Raw genomic sequence first — 24,459 nt, 5'->3', positions numbered from 1 at the left:
CAAATTCTGCATAATGTACATTATACGTTATGAAGGCGTTTTTCTTTAGGTTTTTTGCATATGATATTTTTGTTAATAGGAAAGCAATAAGAAAACTTTAAAAGAAATTGCTAAAATTTAATGGTTTATGATCAAAAACTATTTAATTTATATATACAGACGTTTTATTAAATTAGTTTTAATAATTATCTGAATTATACACTAGAAATGTATAAAAAGATGAAATAGCCATATAAATTGTATGACATACCCGGGTATGTTGGGTATTGATGTACGTAATTTTGCTCGTGTATAGACAAGACGGTTAACAAAGATATCACGGAAAAAAAAAACAGGAAAAACATTGTTAAGTGGTTTAAGAAGAAGGGATATTTTCATGATTTCTTTAGTACGTATTCAATTTAATGCGTTTAATTACATTCCTATAGGATATATTATAATAATTTTGTCATAAGTGAAGGCATGAAAAATGTTGAAGCTGTTCAAGAAGAAGGGATACTTTCATGATTTCTTTAGTGCGTATTCAATTTAATGCGCTTTAAATACATTCATATATTCTAATAAATTTTTCATAAGTGAACGCATGAAAAATTGCATCCAATTCACTCTAATATAGAAATTGTAATATTTCTATCTAATTTGGTATTCTCTTAGGATTTAACGAAAATATGAATTTTAAACAAATAAATATTAAAATAACATTAATTTTATTAGGTTTTTGTATTTAATATTTGTTAAAATTAGTAATATCAAGTCTATTTTACAATCTTACTTAAGCCGGCTACACACCATAATATTCAGTAAAACGACATGTCAAAATTTTCAAATAAAATTAAAAATATTATAGTGTAGATACAAAATGTAATAAAACTTACTGAAAATACGGATGAAAAATTGAAAATCGTATGATGTTTTTAAATTTTTTGAAAATTTTCAAAACGATTGGATTTTTTCATTTTGATTGAGTTTTATTTTTATTTAAACAAAAAAAGAAATAAAAACAAACAAATTTCAAATAAAAACAGAAACAAAATGAAAATTTACGTTTTTTCTTTAAATTTTTTCAAATTGAAGTTTCATTTTACTTCAAATCTGATAGTGTAAAAACAAAATATATTTTCTATTTGATTTTTTTGATAATCATACCAATTTTCATTTTATTTTGTTTTGGCAGTATGAAATAAAAATGTAACGACTTCTCTCATAGTGTGTAGGCAGCTTTAATAAGAGAAGGAAAAGACCAAGTTGACTGACTGCTTAACGGATTTTAAAATATAATGGGTATTTTTACTTTGAATGAAATTTAATACAATTCAAATTCAATTATTAATGTTTTATTTTGATACCTATATATATAAAATTCGAACGTTATTGACTCACTGACTGATTCATTATCACACAGCCTAAATGGTTGAAGCTAAAGAGCTGAAATTTGGACAGGAGATTGGTCTACCAAAAAAATTGGAAATTTTGGAAATTCGAATGTTTAGGGGGTAAAATAGGGTAAAAACGGATAAATTCGGTAGCCTCATATCTCCTAAACTAGAAAAGATACAAAAACAGTTTAAAGCTTATTGTCGTTCATTTCAAAAATAAGCGGACAGTTGTCTAGTACTTTTTTCAAATTCGGCCCCTTTAGAGAATAAACGGGTAAAAACTGTATTTTGGTACTTTTTTGCACCCCATGAATCTTTTAAACCAATGAACATACAAAATATATTTTTGACTCCTTCATAACCTAACAAAAAAATAAAAATAAAAATATTAAAAATACAAATTTAGTACTTTTTGGATATTCGGACGTTTAAGGGGTGAAAATTGTACCTATTTTTGGTACTTTTTGCATAAAACATTGTTTCCTATGTATTGATTTGTATTAACGTGTGAATGAATACTGTATGATGGGCTCCTACTACGATATTGCAACTTTTTATAATAAAATGTTTATTACTTCAATAGGGAGAAAAAAGTACCAAAAAGGAGAAAAACGGGAAATTTGATTTAATTCAAACTCACTGACCCATTTTAATAAAATTAGAGAAATTGATAGATTTAGTAACACTAAATATACCAATCGGGAGTTACTTGGAGCTCCGGTACAAAGGACTATTTTGGTACCTTTTCGTTGTTTTAACTGGTACTTATGTGTTTTTTATAATGTGATGGAGTTAATGAAAATCTATAAAAGGGGAGTTTTTGGTACTTTTTCGTTCTTTAAAAGGTAATTTTTAAATTTTCTATAAGAACATTCTCTAAGAACATGAAATTAAGCATGTAGTCCCAAGTAAGTGAGAAGCAATAAGAGGAGACCTTTAGGTACTTTTTCGTTCTCCAAAATGAAAAAAGAATGTAGAGCCCAGAGAAAATGAGAATCTATAAAATGGGACTTTTTGGTACTTTTTCGTTCTTCAAAAGGTACTTTTTGAATTGTCTATAATATTGCACCTAGAAATATGAAATTAAGCATGTACACCAAAGTAAGTGAGAACGTATAAAAAGTGACTTTTTGGTACTTTTTAGTTCTTCAAATATTTCCAATATTGAACATAGAAACATGAAATTAAGCATGTTGAGACCGGAGTAAATGAGAACCTAAATTTTTTGGTACTTTTTCGTTCTTTGAATTTTCTATAATATTGAACCTATAGACATAAAATTAGGGATTTAGATCCCGGAGTTAATAAGAACCTATAAAAGAGAACCCTTTGGTACTTAGAAACTCAAAACTAAGCATTCAGTGACTTATGTGAATGAAAATCTATAAGTATTTTCTGGTACTTTTTCGTTCTTTAACTGGTACTTTTTGAATTTTCGATAATATTGACCATAGAGACATGAAATTAAATAAAAGATGTCTTTTGGTATGTTTTTGTGATTCAACTAATACTTTTTGAGATTTCTAAAATATTGAATATACAGTCAAGGACTAAATTCTACATACACCATCTGAAATGCTAATATCTTAAAAAAATGCAGCATATTGAAACAAAAAATTTTATTTATATATAAATCTATTTAATTCATGTTTATTTAAAGAAAAAAGAAATGGGTAATATATTTTATATTGCCAATAAAAACAAAAATATTAAAAATTCACGGGACAAAAGTCTACATACAGTAACTGTATTACAGTTATCTTATATTTAAAAGAATTATTTTAAAAGAAAAAAATAGTATTTTGTAGGTCCTCCCTGAGCATCTATTACTGCTTGAGGTCTATTGGGCATTGACAGTACCAAGTTTTCTGTGATTACAGAAGAAATTTCAGCCTAACCACGTGCACTTTTCAGACTTTCACGGCTACTTATTGGGTATTTTCTTATATTTTTTTCCAACACATCCCAAATATGTTCAATCGGGTTCATGTCGGGGGATTGGGGAGGCGTTTTTAGCTGCCTGGGAGCATAATACAGCAACCAATCTCGAACGATGTGAGCTGTATGCTTAGGGTCATTATCCTGCTGGAAAATCCAGCCATTTCCGAGCCCTAACATCTCTACACACGGGTTCAAATTATCTTCCAATATATTCTTATACATGTGGCGATCCATGTTTCCCTCAATGAAAACCAAACGACCCACTCCCGATGATGCCATTGCTCCCCAAACCATAACGCTCCCGCCACCATGTTTAACAGTTGGAATTATGTTGTTAGGATGTAATGCGGTGTTAACTTTTCTCCAAACTTTAGGCCGCCCATCATTTCCAAAATTTTTGTACTTACTTTCGTCTGTAAAAAGTACTTTTTTCCAAAAGTCGAATCCTTTATCCACATGAACTTTCGCGAATTCTAAGCGCAACTTACGGTTTTTTTCTGATATTAAAGTTTTTTTTTCTTGCCACTCTGCTTTTAAATCCGTGTTCATGCAAGACTCTTTGTATTGTGTTTGGATGGACATTCTTTTCGGAACATTGCGCGATATGGTCGGCTAATTTGGGTGCACTTATTTTTGGGTCATCATTCACTTTTTTCAAAATACTTGTAATGTCTCGTTGGGAGAGCTTTCTTGGTCTGCCATTTCTTGGCTTACTTTCTGTTGAATTTGTAATTTTATGATTTTTTATTATTGTTTGGACAATACTGCGACTCAAATTTACTATTTTTGAAATTTCTCCGTACGACATTTTCTCATTTCTGAGCTTTTTCCTTTCTTTTTTCCATTTTTAAATCATTAAACCACAAAAATAACTACTTGTTCAAACTAGAACGGCTTATATTTACATCTACAATAATGTTAAAACTAAATAATAACAAAAGGCGCAAGCGTTGCCACCTTATTTGATGTAAAATAAACTTGTTTTAAGTTGTATGTAGACTTTAGTCCCTTTAATTTTTAACTTCATTGCTAATTATTGTTGCACTCATAGTTTATTTATTTACTACATAATCAATAATCGTTACTAATGTTCTAAACAATGGTATACAATTTTTTTTCATTGCTCTTACCATTACCATATAATGGTAAAATTTAGTGCTGTATGTAGACTTTAGTCCTTGACTGTATGTATAAACATAAAATGAAACACGTATTGTCCTGGTTGGACGAAAATATATAAAAAGATACTTTCTGGTACTTTTTTTTTCTTGGACCAGCACTCAGGGGATGACCCCTACTCATGCAGTGCACTGTGCTGGAACTAGAAAAATAGGTTGCGGGAGGGAGGATAGAGGGAGTAGTGTTTGTGGACATTTGATTTAAACCTTTTAACATCGAAAGTGGCGAGGAATACTTCTGCAGGAAGTTTGTTCCACATACGAACAGTGCGGCTGAAGAATTAATTTTCCCTGTAATGTGTTATGCGGTCCACTGGCCAATCGACCACAAATGGGTGTGTTCTTGAAGACAGTCGTGTGCTACGTAAAAATATACGGGTATCGGGAACGAGTTCCCTAATTTCAGAGGAACACATTCCACTATAGTATCGATAGAACAGTGAAATACACCCCACATTGCGACGGTGCTCCAGTGAATCAATAGAGTTGGATACCCTACTGTCGCCGATAAGTACCTTCGCCCTCTCTTGTACGCGGTCGAGTAGCCCCAAAATATACTTCGAAGCTCCGGCCCATACATGGGAGTTGTATTCCATTTTCGGTCGGATATAAGTGGTGTAAATAGTGAGAAGATCAGATGGAGTGAAGTATGTCTTACACCGTTTCAAAAAACCGAGACACTTGAATGCTTCTTTCGACAGTTGGAAAATGTGTTTAGTCCATCGGACATCGCACTGTATTTTCATGCCCAGAACATCAAGAGTTTCTGATTCCTTAATATTTACACCGCCCATAAATATAGATAGATTAACATTATCTGCCATACGTTTATGTGTTAAAAAACAACATTGAGTCTTGCGGGCGTTAAAATCGACTCTGTTTACACGACCCCATTCAGAGATTTTTATCAAGTCGTGATTAAGCGATTTATTCATATTGCGCCTCATTGCCCCAATCTCTAGAGGGCTTAGCCTATATTTGAATGAATAGGAATGGCAGATATTGCTGTCATCGGCAAAATAGTAGATAGAGTTGGAAGTTTGACATAGAAGGTCATTTATGAAGATAAGAAATAGGGTAGGAGAAAGAACGGAGCCTTGCGGTACCCCTGAATTAATCTTGAACTCGTTTGAAGAGATCCCATCTATAACAACTCGTATAGTGCGATCACTGAGAAAGTTCGAAATAAATCGAGTAAAGTTATTACCGACACCAAATGCAGTAAGTTTTGATACAAGTGCACCATGCGACACTCTATCAAATGCCTTGGAAATATCTAGAGCCACCACTTTACTTTCACCAAAATGGTGAATGGAATGACACCATTTTTCCGAAAGGAATGCCAGGTCTCCCGTAGAGCGACCTCTACGAAAGCCATACTGGCGGTCGTTAAGTAAATTGTTGGTCTCTAGATATTTGACAAGATGGAAATTAACCATACTTTCAGGGTTATTAGCCTCTCCCTTTTTAGGAATTGGTGTGACATTAGAAATCTTCCAGCATGTATAGGATGCTGAAAAGATTAGCTAATGGACGAGCTAGCGTCGAAGAGCACTGCTTCAAGGCCAGTGCCGGTATGCCATCAGGTCCAGGAGACTTATTTATGCTGAGATCCGCTAAAACCCTTTTAACGGCACGCACTCGGAAGAATATATTAGACATAGTTAGTGATACCCTTTCGAGCTCGGGCAGTGGTTGATCGCTTTCAGGTAAGCAAGAATTACTTGCGAATAGCTCAGCTAAAAGGTTAGCTTTATCAACCGGGTCGGTGAATCTTTGATCGTCCCTGAAAAGCGTCGGAATTGAAGAACTAGCATTATCCTTTACACTTCTTACGAACGACCAAAAGGTTTTGTTGCCTCTAGAAGCAGCAAGAACCTTAGCACGAAGGCGCTGCTCGTATGAAAATCTATAAAAGTGGACTTTTTTATATCGCAGATATAAATAAATGTATATTGGACTGACTGAAAATTTACAATAATATTTATTTTATTTCATTACGATGAGGGTAGCGAAGCACACTGGGTATAACTAGTCATACATAATTTTTATCAATATCGCGCTAAAAAATTAATTTAAATATTAACAAGTAAGAAGTCTATATTCACCTTTGCCGAATCTTATATACCCTGCACCATAGTGTATTTAAAAAATATAAATTTTATAAAATTTCAATTTATTTAATTTTCCTATTATTTTAGCAATATATATTATTATATTAGCAATAGCAAAACAAAAGGTACAACAACAACGCTAAACGAAATAAAACACATGAAATACATAAAAAAACAAAATACACAACGCAATGAAACCAATAGACATCCAAACATACGAAACGAAATACACAGAAAAACAGAAACAAAATACACAACGCAATGAGACCAACAGACATCAAAACATATGAAACGAAATACACAGAAAAACAAAATATACAACGCAATGAAACCAACATACATACATCCAAACACACATCTCTTTTCCAATAAGCAGTGTTGTTGTCTTTTTTTGATGAAATTTTCAAAGATGGTCTCAGATTTTTGCTCATATCTCCGCTATTTATTGTGCTGCTGCCGATTGTGCTGTCGGTCGTATTTCCGATAGAATTATTAAAAATTTGGATCTCGCCGATATCTGGGGTCCTCTAAAAACTGATTTCAACAAACATACAGACGGACAGACGGACATAGCTATATCAACTCCGCTATTATAGAAATTACAAACGGAATGACAAACTTATATATACCCTTCTCACGAAGGTGAAGGGTATAAACATTAATTCATAGTACCTTAAATAATGCATTTTAAAATAAATTGAGCTAATGTTAAAATCATGTATGTTTCACCTGGAAATGAACCAGTTCATTATCAGTTGAACTAACCCATGCATTTACTACTTTTTTTGCTGGGACCTTAAGAAAAACCCTTACATAACGTATAATGTACGTACATTATACATATTTATTTAAAAATTCATTAATAATGGTATTTCGATTTAATTATCAATATTTAAATAATTTTTTTGCGTGATATTGATAAAAATAAAATAAGATAAAACATAACTAACTGATTTTGATTGGATTTAAATTCATGCAGAGGAATAATACCCATTGTGTTTTAAAATCCGTTAAGCAGTCTTGGTTTTCTCCTTCTCTTATTAATGTTAAAATGGACTTAATATTACTAATTTTAACAAAAATCTAATAAAAAAATTAATGTCATTTTTAATATTTATTGTATGAAATGCACGTTTTCGTTAACTCTCCTAAGAGAATACCAAATTATAGTAAAATATTACAAATCCTATAGTGGAGTTACATGAGTGAATTTGGGTGCATTTTTCATGCCTTCACTGATGACAAATTTATTAGAATTTAGGCATGTATTTAAAACGCATTAAATAGAATACTTACTAAAGGTATTTTCAGACTACAATACTGAGTATTAACACTTGTCAAAAATGTTTGTATAATAATACAATTTACTAGTCTAAATCAGTGTACACTAAACAGGTATATGCAATCGAACAGCTGATAATTTTTTTGTTTTCTTATTTGCATACCTTCTCTGTCAAAATATGTTTTTGTTTATTTGAAACAAAATAAAATTTTAATAATAAAAAAATTTAAAATGTTTAGTTTGTAAAAAAATAATATTGTTTGCACAAAAAATACATTTCAACCATCTTCCGCATTGCGCCCTTTCTGAGGTCCGCTGTCTTTAGCCAAACTTCATCCGTTTAGAATAGAACTTTAATGGCACAAATCAGGTCATTTCAGATATCAACTATCCCCCGTATTGCGCACGTTGAGAAGGCTGTTGTCTTTAGCCACACTTTGGTAGCCACAACACAACTTTATTGGCACAAATCAGGCCAATTCAGATATCAACAATCTTTAGTATTGCGCCCGTTTTCGCCCACTTTCGTTTGCCAAACTTTTGTAGCTAAAGATACAAATTTCGTGGCACAAATCAGGTTATTCCAAAATCTTGCTTTTGTCAGGTCCTCTGCCAATTCCTCTGTAACATTTACCAATAGCATCCACCTTAATATAAGTATATAAACATGCATATCCCTTAAAATTCCATTTAAAATCACTGCATGTTTTTTGAAATAAAATTAAGAATTTTTTTAAAAGACAAACATCAAAAAATATTTTAATTTATTTTGACATTGAGCTCATACAATTACAAAAACAAAATACATGTTGTTTTTGTATTGTTGTAGTGATGCATATACCTGTTTAGTGTACCCTGGTCTAAATATAATTTGTAATTTGATTTTCAAAAATATTACTGATTTTTTTGGCATACGGTCGGTATTCATAAATTTTTTAAAACAATTCAAAAACTTTTTATTTTTAAACGTATTCGGTATGTATTTTATAAATACAATAATACCCCATTTACACATACACGAAATCTAGTACTTATGAGATTTCGAGCCAAATCTACTTGATTTTAACTAGATTTCCCATACAAAACAAAATCTACTTCGTAACTAGATTTCGTTAAAATCTACTCAAAATCTAATAGTTTTTAGTGATGCAACTCTGTTTTTTCCTAAATAATACTAAAAAATACGACACTACACAAGAAAAAAGAGGAAAACAAAACAAACAAAAAAAATTAAAATGTCGACAAAATTTTTATAAATTGAAAAACATGAATGAAAAGTTAAACTAAAATAAAAGGTAATGTTATATTTAAATATCTATTTTTTTATTTTAAATGGAATTTTGATAAATATCCCATTTTTCCTTCTTATTTTTCATATCACACACTTTTTCAAGAAATATTAGAAAAAATGAAATCTTCTTAAATGTCAAGAATAGTAAGTGTAAACGGACTAGATTTGGAAAAAGATTTTAAATGAAATCTACTAGATTTCGTGTATGTGTAAATGGGGTATAAAAAACAAACAAAAAGTGTAAAATACATTAAAAATAAGAACGAAAAGTGCATAAATAATTGAAAATTGGATAAAAAATATTACAAATATTATAGTGTATACATAAAATGTATTTTTCGGATTGATTTTTTGAAAATGCGAATTATTTTCATAATACTTTTAATTTGAAGTGTGTTAATACTCAGTATTGTAGTCTTAAAATACCTTAAAGAAATCATGAAAATATCCCTTCTTCTTTAACAACTTCAAAATTTTTTTGCTGGGACATTATGCAGAATTTGACTTTGTACAATTTTGACTACAGGAAGATATAACTCCATACGGAGAAAGATAATTGAACAAAAATTTGTGTACATTATTAAGGTATATAAAATCGATTGGTATTAAATAAACTGTTTTTGTTTTCGTTTGTAGGGAATTTAATTACAAAAAAGGATTGTTAAGTCATAGTCAAAAATTAAAATTTGAAAATTCAAACTTTAATATTTTTGTTTATATAAGAATAACTTTATTATAATAAGCATAATTTTACCTTACTAAGATATACAATGAAACAAATTTAATTTATCAAAATCGGTCCATATTTGTAAATGTTACAGGGTAGAAAAGATGTTTCACATTAAAATTTATGAACATTGACACATTACTCTGTATTTTATACAAAATTTGTTGTATAGTTGATTTTTTTTTCAAAAGATACAATAATATATCGTCACCTGAAACGCAAAGGGCTCTAACTAACCAAAAATTCAAAATCGATTTTATTACAGATTCTAATATATTGCATCAAAACAAATGTTCACAAACAAAATTGGACTCCTCGAACCAAAATTTGCGATTTTATTAACAAAAAATAAAAGGTCCTATCTACAAAAACATTTAAATATTAAAGGTAAAAATCCAATTTATCCATTTTTCTATACGCCATTGTCAACTACCATAACAAATGATAGGTTTCACTATTAATCAATTTGTTTATTGAATAACAATAAATCTTATTGATAGAAACAAGCTTTTCAATTTAAACAGTTTTTTTGTTCTCCTGTAAAATTTTTTAAATGTTAGATAGGACCGTTTGAGTTTTAGGTGACGATATATAAATTAAATAATAAAACTTAAAATTTATAATGAAACTTTATTTTTGTCCGATAACTGACATATAATTTTTATGCATACACGGGTATGTTAGTATTCATGTACGAGGTAATCTGTCATAAATCAGTTGAAAAATATATGTATATCTAACAAATTTTTATTTACTTAAACTAATTTTGTCTTCTTTAAAAAAAAGTGCATAAAATTGCTTCATAAAAGTAATCGAATTTTGTGTATACATCATAGATTTTTGTTAAAGCATTAACTGAAATGGAATCAACGTTTTTCGAGTCGCCTTCTTTGGGTTTGTTCTGATACGTAACAAATGCAGTGGCGGAAAAAATAATAGAAACGGTTATATATTTGATCTCAACCAACAACTACCCGTTTCTATTATTTTTTTCCAGTACCTATGTATATTACATAAATATACTTATATACCAATAAAATACAAATAAGTTAAAATACGTTTAAAATGTAAATTACGGATGAAAGTAGACTTAAATACCTTTCATTTGAGATATTAATCTAACGTAGTTGTTGGTTGAGAACAAATTTTTCATCCGATATATAACCGTTTCTATTATTTTTTCCGCCACTATTAGTATAGTATTTATTTGTACTTGTAATAGCTTTCTAATTGACAGAATTTTTTATGTTTATTTAATAAAATTATCATCTAAAAAAAACTTTCAACATAATTGTTTTCGTGGTAGTTGCATGTATCCACCCATTGTTCGGCTAAGTTTCATACCTACTTTTTCCTGCATATAGCTCAATTATTCATCCATATTACGAGTGTCGTTGTCGTAGGCGAAGTCGTTGTCGTAGACGTTTTTTGTTTAAAATTTTGACAAAGTCAATACAAAATGCATAGGAATTTAAGTCGTTTTCGACATTCGTAATACCATTTTAACAAAACGACTCATTTTCGACTACGACAACACCTCTCGTAATAAGGCCGATTGTTCATTTCTAAAAACGTAAATTTTAGTTTTTCCTATTCTGTATCCAATAGATTCCCACAAACTGTTTATTATTATGTAACACATTAGATGTATGCACACCACTTGCCTATGATCTGGCAAAGTCATTAAACTTTAGCATTTGACATTTCACTAATACATTGACACAAGTTCAAATAAAACATATATTTTAACGGCGTCATAAGTTTTGTCAGTAAACATAGTAGTTCATGATTGAACAAGTTAGTGTGTAAACGGCACAGATAACCAGATAAGAAACCATTGACAGCTGTCAAAAAAGTAAATTCGAACCGTATGGTTTTGTTTACATTTTTTTTTACCATTTTTGAGTTCCGCCATTAGGTAAAATTTTAGAGCAAAAGAAAAAATAAAATGTATTAAAAAATCGATGAGTGTGTGAGATGAGCTGTATGATTGTTTTCATCGCTCGTTTGAAAAAAAAATAGCAAAAAATGTAAACATCGAAGAAATTGTATGTGAAGAAGAATTGCAAAAAAATAAGGTATTAAAAAGAAAACAATTATTTTATTAAATATTTGCTTAGATTCTAATTAAAAGTGTACTGGATTTGTTTTTTAATTATTCCTTAATGTTCTTTCATTATAAAACACTTTTCAATACACTATCAACACCACAAACAAATTTTTTGACTTGCATGTACAGTAAAACCCGTTTATTTGATCTAAACGCATATTTTTTGAAGTTCGATATAAAAAAGGATAAATGCATAAAATATTATTCATGGGACTAAATAGTAATTCGTTTTAACCAAGAATTCTTTATAAAATTTGTTTTTGTATCAAAATAGTTATCAAAATTCCGGTAATTAAGATGAGTTCGTAAAGAGCAAGAAAAAGTTATAAATGGGTTTGACTGTAATGCAATTTGTTTTTTATATTTGAAAAAAAATTAAGTGTAAGGTGAAGAGAGATGGAAATATATCTTTATATATTTGTCCCTCTTTTAAATCTACCGTGGTTCATTTTACATTTTCTTTTGTTGATTTTTCGTAAAATTTTTTTTGTTTGCCTCCGCCATATTGCTAAAATCAGCTGATTCCAGTCTATGAGTAGTCTATGGTAAACGGAATTGAATGAAAGAACAATAAAACTATAGTTTATATTAAATAATAAGAATGACTTTTAATAGAAAAAAATTAATTTTGTTAATTAACCATCATACATAGCTTTTTCCAAAATTATATTTTATTTTAACGCTATTTGTAAAATAGCGTTATTTACATATATGTATGTATGTATATTTGATAATACTGATCGTATTTGTATATATATGAAATCTCTTGAATTATTTCTACCACCTCGAATTTAGCATTGGGATCCAGAAAAATATTTTAGAATACAACATATTAAAGTATTCACTTGTATTGACGAAAATATAAAGTTTTTAAAATAGTCCCTAGATAACTTCAAATAACAAATTCTACTTTTATGTGAAATCGTAATTTTTAAGTTATTTATCTTTATGAATCTTTTTGCTTTATTTTGAATCACAGTGTAAATTTTACATTTCTCATATTTCTTGTTGCTTGTGTTTGGGTAGACATTTAATTCTGATTTTTCCCGGTTAAACCTATTTGCAATATAAATCTTTTTTGGTCATCTGGGAACATTTATAGAACAAAATACATATGTAATATAATTTTTGGTTGCAAAAATTTGTCTTTTTTGTTTATATACTAAAATTGAAAAAAAAAACTCTAAAAATATTTTATAAAAATGTTAAATAAAATGCAAAATCCTAAATTAAAATTTTACAGCTAAATCAAAATAATAAATGCTAAATCTAGCTGCAAAAATGCTAAAATGGTCACATGGTCAAATGATTGTAACTTTTCACCTATTGGTCCTAGCAAAAATTGCCCAAACGATTTTAGATATCTATTTCTTTAATGTTTACAAACACGAATTTTCTTGAATGTATATAGAAGATATAAATATATAAATTATTTGTACTAATTTTTCAGAAGAAGAAATATTATCGATATTCTATAAGTCAGTTTCATCTATTAAAAATTATTTGGATTCAACGGTATGTGTTGTAATAATATACATTACTCCATCAATTATATCAATATTACCTGAATTTCAATCGATGGTGGGAAAGCATAATCATTCCAGTCAGATGCTAAATCACACGATTTATTTAGATTTGTTGTTCCTTCTGCAATTGTATTTTCCGGCATATTTGCGGCTTCATTTAAAATAGATGATATTTGATCAACGGGAAGGTTTGGTATTGATTCAATTGTTTCAATTTCGGGATGCCTTGGTGTAATATGACCATGATTTAGATTAACAGGTGTTAGCCCCCCATGATTAAAGTCATCGACTGCATCCATTCCATGGTGTAAATTTCCTGGTGTAAAAGCAAGATCACCAAGAGATCCAAGGTTGTCTATATTACTTATGTCATTCATCGTAAATAATGGTCCAGGACTAGAACAATTATCAAATATTGTAGCTTCGGCTGTTTGCGCTGATTCATTGGGAATTATATTATTTACTTTCAGAGAATCATTTGTTGCTACGAAGCTTTCTTGTTCTCTTATTGTTTCGGGAACCGCTAAACTTTGATTTGTCACATCTATACAGCTATCCGTATTAGGTTGAAGATTATTAGGCAATACATCAAATTTTCTTTTACGACCTCTTTTGTTTTGAATTATAGCAGAAGAATCAATATCATTACTAATGTGTTCTAAAGCTAAAATATCAGATGGTCCTAAACATGTAAAATCTTCCAACTGAGTAAAATGTGATATAAGATGTCTATGATAATTAAGAAATAATGCTCTCGCAGGTATTGTCCTTGAGGGTAAAGAGAATAATTTTTCAACACCGCCAGTCTCTTTCCAATACATTAACCTGAAATATATTTTATATTAATAAAGTTGTATGTATTTTAAAAAGTTTTGAATAATTCACCACCTCTTCGTTGGAGGAGCCAAGTCCAGAGTTGTTACAATATCTGACGTATTCGCTAATTGAGCCTTCATTTCCTCCCCAGAAATATTTTTAATTTCATCAACTATAAGTTTCCTTTTTCGTTTCGTTTTTGTAATCCCTTTATATGCCGATGCATCAATAGGAGCCAAAGCGAAACTTTCATCCTCATTTTGTATTAAAGTTGATTGCTCCAAGTTCTCGTCGATAGTCTCATGCTGTTGTACGGCCGAAGCATCACCCTTATCAAGTTCATCTTAAAGACAAATTAAAGTATTAATGTACATTAGGTTGACGCCAATGGCTGATGTTCCCGCCGAAAATTAAAATTTAGTTTATTTATATAGATCTGTGCGATCTATCTAGTTAGTATTTTATTACATTTTTATACATTTTAAATATTGTTTTTACATAAGTAAGCCATGTTAATAGCGTAGAACGCGTGGTGTGGGCAGATATGGTTTTTCTGTTTTTTTTATACCCTTCATATGTCATTCCGTTTGTAATTTCCAAAATATAATTTTTTGACCCTATAAAGTATATACAGTGAATTACAGTTTTTTGCCTACCTTTTTTAAAGAGAATTTTGTTTTTTGTTCATAAATAAAATTAAAAAAAAAAAAACAGGTAAAAAGTAAATTTATGTGTTCCAATCGAAAATAGAGATTATGTAGAATGGGAAAACCAAGAAAAAAATATTAAAATAAAAATTTTGGTGCATTTCTTGTTGCATTTTATTATTTTTCATCAGAATTTGCACGTCAATAAAGTATTTTGCATATTGAAATTTCCAGTTAATTTCGTTGGGTTTTTCAAATTATTTTTTAATTGCTTTTTGGAATTTATTGTTTTATTGTTAAAAGCACACGTGTTAAGTATTTTTCAATTGTAATTTTCAAAAAGGATATCCTTATTGTGTGAAACTGTGTAGTTATTTGCGTCAAAAATGTTTAAAGGGAAATAATGAGGCAATTTCAATATAAAAAATTAGTTTAGATTTTTAGAACAAGTATAAATCAATGAAATTCAATTATGAGATGTTTAATCAATCATTAAAAAATATAAAATATAGAAATTGATGAAATAACACAAAGAATTATTAAAAAAAACGCACTGAGTTGTCTTTCAAAATATTTAACTGCCAAAGGAGAGCGACTTGTATCCAAGCAAAAACCATTGAAGTCCTCATTTTTCTTCTCCAAAGACCATATACGAACTTAAAAAAACACTTGTCCAATTCACAACTGGTCTTTGTATTTTGTATCGTTTATTAAAATACAGAATTGCGATATCTGCTTGTGAACAGCCAATTGTATTGTGAAAAGCCAATTGTAAAAAAGAAAGAAAAACATCTTCAATATTTATAAAATCACAATTACATTGAAAAACTAAATTAATTATAGCACAAATATGAATTATTTTTTATTTTATTTCACTTTAAAGCACTTTCTTAAATGTTTACTTTATGAAATTATTCTTCTTCTTTTTTATCTTCTTTAAAATTGGGCATTCACATGAAAATGATAGTTTGACATTGAATACGAAATAAATAAACATATGAAAAACAAACGTAAAGTTATACGAGCTTTTTTAATTGAAATTACCAACAACATTTATACACAAGTGTAAACTAATACAAAAATACACAAGATACGTAGATACACGAGGCTTGTGAATTGGACAACTATGTTTAAATTTAGACCTCTAACAGACCTTAGGTTGCTTGGAAACAATATAAAGTGAACTATCGTGTGGTACGGGAAAAATACTTAATTTAGATATTTACAAATAGAGGCGGTTCTCATCACCTAAGATCCACAAAAGCAATATTTTTCAGCTAATACATACACTTATATATAGTTAGAACCCAAATCAAGAATAACTATCCAAACCCAACTACGCCTACTGTATTTTATTCATAAAATAATGCATCCAAAATATGAGGTAGAATATCAAGATTCTAGCATGTAATAGTTCTATAGTGGTATACGGTGATATCCCCATACTTAGAGTGGCTAGGATGGTACTTAGTGTTAGCTTTATTGAATAAGAATCAATATTATACAATTCTAAATGAAATTCACACAGTACTCCCCAAATAGATGGGGTTTCCGTAATGTAGTTTTTGTTTATCAATAAAAAATGACCAAAAACCCAGATTATTTTTTTTATAATCTATAGATTTATACCCCACTAACATTTTTTTTCTAGGTCCAAATCCATTGATTTCCTAATATATCATGTATCCAATTCAAAATTACTTATTATTTTCGAAATTAAATCAAAGAAACGATAGATTTCATGTTAAGTCAAATATTGAAAAATTCTTATAGGTATAAAGGATAATAAATCGGTTAAGAAATGTCCAAACTTAGTCGTTCCACTACTAAAATATCTAAAAAATGTTATTCTAATACATAGGAGTAATAAAAATATTAAATTGCAGCAATATTAAAAAAATGAACAAAAAACCTAAAAAAGCAAAATACTTTATTGACCTTAAAAATTAACAATACGTTCACATTTTATCAAAAATCTCGTTAATTAATATAACGATTTTACTTTTTATGGTAGAAAATTAAAATATAAGATATTCTTTAAAAAGTACAACAAACAAATTGCTTTATTTTGCTAAAAATAATTGTTCAGATAAAGTTTTTTCTTAAAATTTATAAAATTTAACATAGGCAAATTACTTTTGATTCACTGTATATTCTGAATCCTTATAGATAGCGGAGTCGATTAAGCCATGTCCGTCTGTCTGTCTGTTGAAATCAGTTTTTTGAATACCCCAGATATCTTCGGGATCCAAATCTTTAATAATTCTATCACACATGCTTTCGAGAAGTTTCCTATTTAAAATCAGCAAAATCCTTCCATAAACATCGGAGATATAAGCAAAAATCCGAGACAACCTCTGAAAATTTCATAAAAAATAAGCAACAACAACACTGCTTATTCATTGCGTTGTGTATTTTGTTTTTATTATACCCTCCACCACCATCAGTGGTGATAGAGGGTATATATAACTTTGTCATTCCGTGTGTAACACCAAGAAATATTCATCTGAGACCCAACAAAGTATATATATTCTGGGTCCTTATAAAATTCTGAGTCGATTTAGCTATGTCCCTCTGTCTGTCCGTCTGTCTGCCTAAAACACGCTCACGTTAAAACTAAGCAAAGGAAGTAAACCAAATTCACCAAAAATATTCATTGTTGTCCTAAGCAGTTTGGTATTGAAAATGAGCAAAATCGGTTCACACCGGGAAAAGTTATGAATCAAAATTTAAAACAACCTCGAAAAAAATAAGCATTTTTTACACATTCTGGTGTAATCTTCTCGAAAACTATGCAAGATAAATTCATGAAAATCACCATACATTCGTTTCTACATGAGACCTTGATCCCTGCTGAAAATTTCCCGAATCGGTCCACAATTTCATATAGCTCCCATACAAAAGTACATATTCCCGGAAAATGGGTTTTTTGTTAATATCTTCCGACACAATGTCGATATCTTCACAAAATCTTACAAATTAAAATCTTATATCAATAGAATTCATTCAGAGAAAAAATTGTCTGGATTGGTCCATAATTGGACATAGCTCCCATACAAGTCACCTCCCGAAAAGGACTTAAACACACATAACTCATTACCAAATTAAGATATCCATATAAAATTTGGTATAAGTATTGTCCATATGCATAGAAATATTACTGTCAAAGTTTTTCTAGATCGGTCCGTAATTGGTCATAGCTCCCATACAAGGTCCCCTCCCGAAAATCACTTAAACGCGCATAACTCATTACTAAATTATGGTATCCATATAAAATTTGGCATAAGCATTGCCCATATGCATAGAAATATTACTGTGAAAATTTTTTCCGATCGGTCCATAATTGGTCATAGCTCCCATACAAGGTCCCATCCCTATAATCACTTAAACGCGCATAACTCATTACTAAATTAGGATATCCATATAAAATTTGGCACAAGTATTACTCATATGCACAGAAATATTACTGTTAAATTTTTTTTCGATCGGTCCATAATTGGTCATAGCTCCCATACAAGGTCCCCTCCCGAAAATCACTTAAACGCGCATAACTCATTACTAAATTAATTTAATCATATAAAATTTGCTACAAGTATTGCTCAGAAAAACTCTTAAAGGCACATTGCTCATTACCTAATAGTGATACCCATAAAATATTTGGCATAAATACTATTTTTGTACACATAAATGTTATTTAAACATTTTTTCACGATCGGTCCATCCTTGGTCATAGCTCCCATACATAGTTCCCTCCCGAAAATCACTTAAACGCGCATAACTCATTACCAAATATTGATATCCATACATTTAGCGAAAATATTGCACTTATATACATAAATTAAACTATAAAATTGTTTTACGAACGGTCCATATTTGGTCATAGCTCTCATACTAGGTCCCCTCCAGAAAATCACTTAAATGCACAATATTCATTACCAAATAATGATATAGATACAGAATTTTGAAATTTTGTATTTATATACATAATTGTTCATAGCTCCTTTTACGAAAATCTCTTAAACGCACATTACTCATTACCAAATAAAGCTATTGATACAAAATTTGGCACAAATATTAGTTTTGTATACAAAAATTCTATTTAAAGATTTTTTCACGATCGGTTAATAACATGGGTGCGGGCGGTCCCATACAAGGTTCACTTCAGAAAATCACTTAAAAACACATCACATTATTACTAAATTACGATATGGATACAAAATTTGATTGAAATATAGCTTTTATGTACAAAAATTTAGCTAAAAGGATTTTTTACGATCGGTCTATATTTGGTCATATCTCTCATACTAGGTCCTGCTCCTAAAAACACTTTAACCGTATTTAACTAGTTGCATTATCAATTTGTGTAGAACAAAATATATATATATATATATATATATATATATATATATATATATATATATATATATATATATATATATATATATATATGTATTTTGAAAATCCTTAAATCTTTCACACACATGCATACATGCAAATTGCTAAATATCGCTAAAGCATATCTTAGGGCGCTATAAAAATGTAAAAGAAAATGGCGTTTGTAATGTTCAATAAATCTTGGAATTGTAATGATTTAAACTGTTTAATCTTTTGATTTTTCTATTTAAGACATGAGAAAACTTATTTCTACAAATATTTAATCATTTAAAAAACTATTAGTATCTGGTGGAGGGTATTTAAGATTCGGCTCAGCCGAATATAGCACTTTAACTTGTTTTTTTGATTATTTCGTTTCGTATGTTTGAATGGCTGTGAGTTTCATTGCCATGTGTATGTTGTTTTTGTTTCTTGTTGTATTCAGTTTTGTATGTTTGGATGTCTGTTGGTTTCATTGCGTTGCGTATTTTGTTTTTGTTTTTATACCCTTCACCTTCGTGATCTATAATATAATTTTCCGACCCTATAAAGTATATATGTATATTCTGGATCCTTATAGATAGCGGAGTCGATTTAGCCATGTTAAAATCAGCCCAGTCGGCCCATAAATAACGAAGATATGAGTAAAAATCCGAGACCATATCTGAAAATTTCTACAAAAATTTACATTTTTCGTGCATGCTTATACAGAATAAATAAAAAACAAAAACCAATCACAGTATCAAAAGGTAAATTTTTTTGTTATTGTGATTTCTTGTTTATAAACAACACAAAGCAAATAATGAACATTACGTTACGTTGTTATTGGCTAGAAACATGAAATTAAGTATGTAGAGCATATACCGGCGGATAGAGAGGCAGATAAAAAAATCACCACTACACACACACTATTGGCATTTTTTCAATGAAATTGCACTGAAAAAAATATTTGGTTATTTTTAATTTTGAAGATTAAATTGCATTACTGTAAAATGCGAATATTTATAAACAAAATGTAATCAATGTACTTAAGAATGATAATTTCTTCACATAGAAACAACATTTCTAATTAAAATGTACAAAAAAAATATGAAACAAGATGAACTTATTTACTTTCATTGTTATGCATTCTAGAAAATTATTTAGGGTGTACGTTGTTTTTGTAAATTATGCTCTTGCTTTTGCAAGTTGTTTTTGTTTTTTCAAGTTGTGTTTGCAATTTCTTTAACAAAGCGACATCAACCTGCTTTGTTGAATGCTGCCAAGCAACTAAATAAAATATTTGTATTTTTGATGCTCTTGTTTAGAGGTTCGTATGCGATCGTGTTGTGTACATGTAATTTGCCGAAAATCTTCGTTGTCAGAACAATACTAGCGCCGACGTCTGATGTAGAGCCTGGATTAGGCGACAACACATAAAAGGGGACTTTTTCGTACTTTTTCGTTCTACAAAAGTTACTTTTTGAATTTTCTATAATATTGAACCTAGAAACATGAAATTATGTATGAAGAGCCCGGATTAGACCAGAACACATAAAAGGGGACTTTTTAGTACTTTTTCGTTCTACAAATGGTACTTTTTGAATTTTCTATAATATTAAACCTAGAAACATTAGCATGTAGGGCCTTGACTAGGTAAGAATTTATAAAAAGGGGCTTTTTGGTACTTTTTCGTTCTACAAAAGGTACTTTTTAAAATTTCTATAATGTTGAACCTAGAAACATGAAATTTTGCATGTAGGGCCTTGACTAGGTAAGAACCTATAAAAGGGGACTTTTTGGTACTTTTTCGTTCTACAAAAGGTACTTTTTGAATTTTCTATAATATTGAACCTAGAAACATGAAATTAAGTATGTAGAGCCCGGATTAGGCCAGAACACATAAAAGGGGACTTTTTGGTACTTTTTCGTTCTACAAAAGGTACTTTTTGAATTTTCTATAATATTGAACCTAGAAACCTGAAATTAAGTATGTAGAGCCCGGATTAGGTCAGAGCACATAAAAGTAGACTTTTTGGTACTTTTTCGTTCTACAAAAGGTACTTTTTGAATTTTGTATAATATTGAACCTAGAAACATGAAATTAAGTATGTAGAACCCGGATTAGGCGAAAACACATAAAAGGGGACTTTATGGTACTTTTTCGTTCCACAAAATGTACTTTTTGAAATTTCTATAATATTGAACCTAGAAATATGAAATTAATTATGTAGAGTGTGGATTAAGTGAGAACCCAAAAAGAAATAGAAATTAAGCATGTAGAGCCCGGATTAAGATAGAACGTATAAAATGGATCTTTTTTGATTTTTTTTCAGTCTTTAAAAGGCACTTTTTGAATTTTCTATAATATTGAACCTAGAAACATGTAATTAAGTAATTAATTAAGTATGAAGAGCCCGGATTATGTGAAAACCTATAAAGGGGCACTTTTTGGTACTTTTTCCGTTCTTCAAAAGGAACTTTTTGAAATTTTTATAATATTGAACCCAGCAACATAAAATTGCATGTAGATCCTGAATTATGTGTGAACCTATAAAAGGGTACTTTGTCGTTACTCAAAGAGTACTTTTTAAATTTTCTATAATATTGAACCTAGAAATATTAAATTATGCATGTAGAGCCTGGATTAAGTGAGAACCCATAAAAGGGGACTTTTTGGTACCTTACCGTTTTACAATTGCTATTTTTTGATTTTTTGTAATAAAATTCATACTGACTGTTTTTAAACATATCATGGTGTAGGGTATATAAGATTCGGCGCAGCCGAATATAGAACTCTTACTTGTTTTTGTGTGTTTCGTTTCGTATGTTTGGATGTCTGTTGGTTTTACTGCCTTGTGTATTTTGTTTTTTGTGTGTTTATTTCGTTTAGCGTTGTTGTTGTTTATTTTGTTTTGCTATTACTATAATAATAATATAGTCGGGAAAATGAAATAAATTTAAATTTTATAAAATTTATATTTTTTAAATACACTATGGTGAAGGGTATATAAGATTCGGCACAGCCGAATATAGCACTCTTACTTGTTTTTTATTCTATTTGGTTATTATTTTATTAAAATTTTGGAACATTGAATTATAGAACAAATGTGTATTTTATAACATTTTTAATATGGTTTTTTACATCATTAAGCTATGTTTATAGCTGGATGTCCACATCACGCGTCTACGCTTCTTCGCATTCTACGCATATGTCAAAAAGTTAGAATCAATGTAGTTGTGTGCTGCAAGTTATTCCTAGAGGCGTAGAATGCTTAATGTAATTCTACTTTCTATTTGATTTTGACAATTTATATTTCAATTTTATATGTATTTATCAATTTTAATAATCTAAAACGAGTTAAATTGTGAAAATATATAAATAAAAGCTTAAGAAAAACGGGAGGTTCTTTAGAAATAAAGAATAAATTGTTACGCTTAAGAAGCGTTGCATGTAACCTGTTGCGTAGGATGCGAAGAAGGTATGAAAAGCACGCAATGCTTTGGCGCGAAAACGCGTAGTTTGTACCTCCAGCTTAAGGATGAACGTTGGTTTAAAAAAATTCAAATATGGATAATTTTATGCAGTGGTTCAATTTAGTAACCGGACAGACACCTTTGCATTTTTAAGTTATCCTTTGTTAAAATGAAAATCGAAAATACTCCAATTTATTTGAGCAACCTTATATTGCATTATTATCTAAGTATGGTATCAAAAATAAATGCGCCACCAATTTGATAAGTGAAAATTTAAAGTGTGGTATAATAAAATCTCAAATTAACTAAACTTGTGTATGAAAGTCTACAAATAAGCGTCAACCCCGAAACTGTCGAAATGTTTTGCGTAAACATTAAAAAAGCCATTTGTTAATAATATAAATCGGATTAAAAGGCTAAAGTTTGTAAATGAACAAAAAAAATCATGGTTTTGCATACTGGAGCACCGTGTTATTTACGGACGAAAGCAAATACAATGTTTTCCGTTCAGATGGACAGGCGTATGTTTGGAGAAAGCCGAATCAAGAGCTAAAGTTGTATAATCTTCGCCCTACAATAAAACATGGTGCTGGAAGTGTAATGGTTTGGGGATGTATGTCAGCCGCGGGACTTGGTAATCTGGTTTTTATTGATGGGATAATGGACCAGTATAAACATATATCTATTTTGAAAGATAAATTGGACGATGGTGTACAAAAATTGGGCATTTCGGAAAATATTAAATTTTACCAAGATAATGACCCGAAACACAAAGCCCATAATACACGAATGTGGTTATTGTACAACTGCCCCCATGTTATGGTAACACCCCCACAGTCTCCTGACATTAATGTAGTAGAGAATTTATGGGCATATCTGGAAAACAAATTAAAATCTCGGTCGATTTCCAACATTACTGTGTTAAAGGTTGCCCTAAAAGAAGAATGGGAACAAATTGATTTTTCTTATTGCAAAAAAATGGTAGAATCTGTTCCAAAGCGATTAGAGGATATTCGCAGGAATAAAGGACTGCATACAGAATACTAAAGTTAAAAAAAAGAGATATCCCTCCATATTTTAAAGCGTCCGATTATTAATTTGGTGTTTTGTTTTGTTATGAATTTGTTGTTGTTATTCTCTGTGTATAGATCTTTTGCGTTCTTTGTATACGTCTTTATAATGAAAATAAATATAAGTCATACAAGGTTTTTTTCAAATGATTATATCTTTTTTCAAATGATTATATCTTATCTATATCCTAGCAAAAATTCTCCAAAGTAGTTTAGATAGCTATTTCATATTTTTAAAAAATAAGGAAAATGAAGTGCCAAATATTGAAAATATCCATTCCACTATCAAAAATAAAAAAAATTATTGAAAAAAAAAGAAAAAAAATTGAAAACAGAAAATAGCTATCTAAACTCCTTTGGATAATTTTTCCAACTTTGACCCCCTCTAACTCCGGCAGTTCTTGACCAATAGAGCTGAAAATTTGTGCAAATTTAAAAAAATGTATGTCTAATACATATATAAAAAACTGTAGTAATTTTACGAAAGTTTCTTGAATGTTACAAAATAATATTGCTACGAAAATAATTTTGACTTTTATATAAAGAGACGC

At 29.7% G+C, this 24,459-nt stretch overlaps 1 protein-coding gene across 2 annotated transcripts in view; it reads right to left on the bottom strand.

Moving 5' to 3' along the window:
• LOC119600062 (double-strand-break repair protein rad21 homolog) overlaps positions 1–24,459 on the bottom strand; it is a 104,491-nt gene that overhangs the window by 62,094 nt on the left and 17,938 nt on the right. The window contains exons 5-6 of one of the 2 annotated variants that reach the window (XM_037950086.1): positions 14,431–14,704; positions 13,584–14,370 (exon numbers count right to left, since the gene is read on the bottom strand). In XM_037950086.1, the coding sequence (XP_037806014.1) occupies positions 13,584–14,370; positions 14,431–14,704 (1,061 nt within the window). The remainder of the gene's footprint in view (positions 1–13,583; positions 14,371–14,430; positions 14,705–24,459) is intronic. The other variant, XM_037950087.1, reaches the window with a different exon arrangement.

This window comes from Lucilia sericata, unplaced genomic scaffold (genome assembly GCF_015586225.1).
Source record: "Lucilia sericata isolate MDLA Ls3-8-SP2 unplaced genomic scaffold, ASM1558622v1 Contig000103F_arrow, whole genome shotgun sequence".
Lineage (NCBI taxonomy): Eukaryota > Metazoa > Arthropoda > Insecta > Diptera > Calliphoridae > Lucilia > Lucilia sericata.
This window is presented reverse-complemented; position numbering and strand designations above follow the sequence as displayed.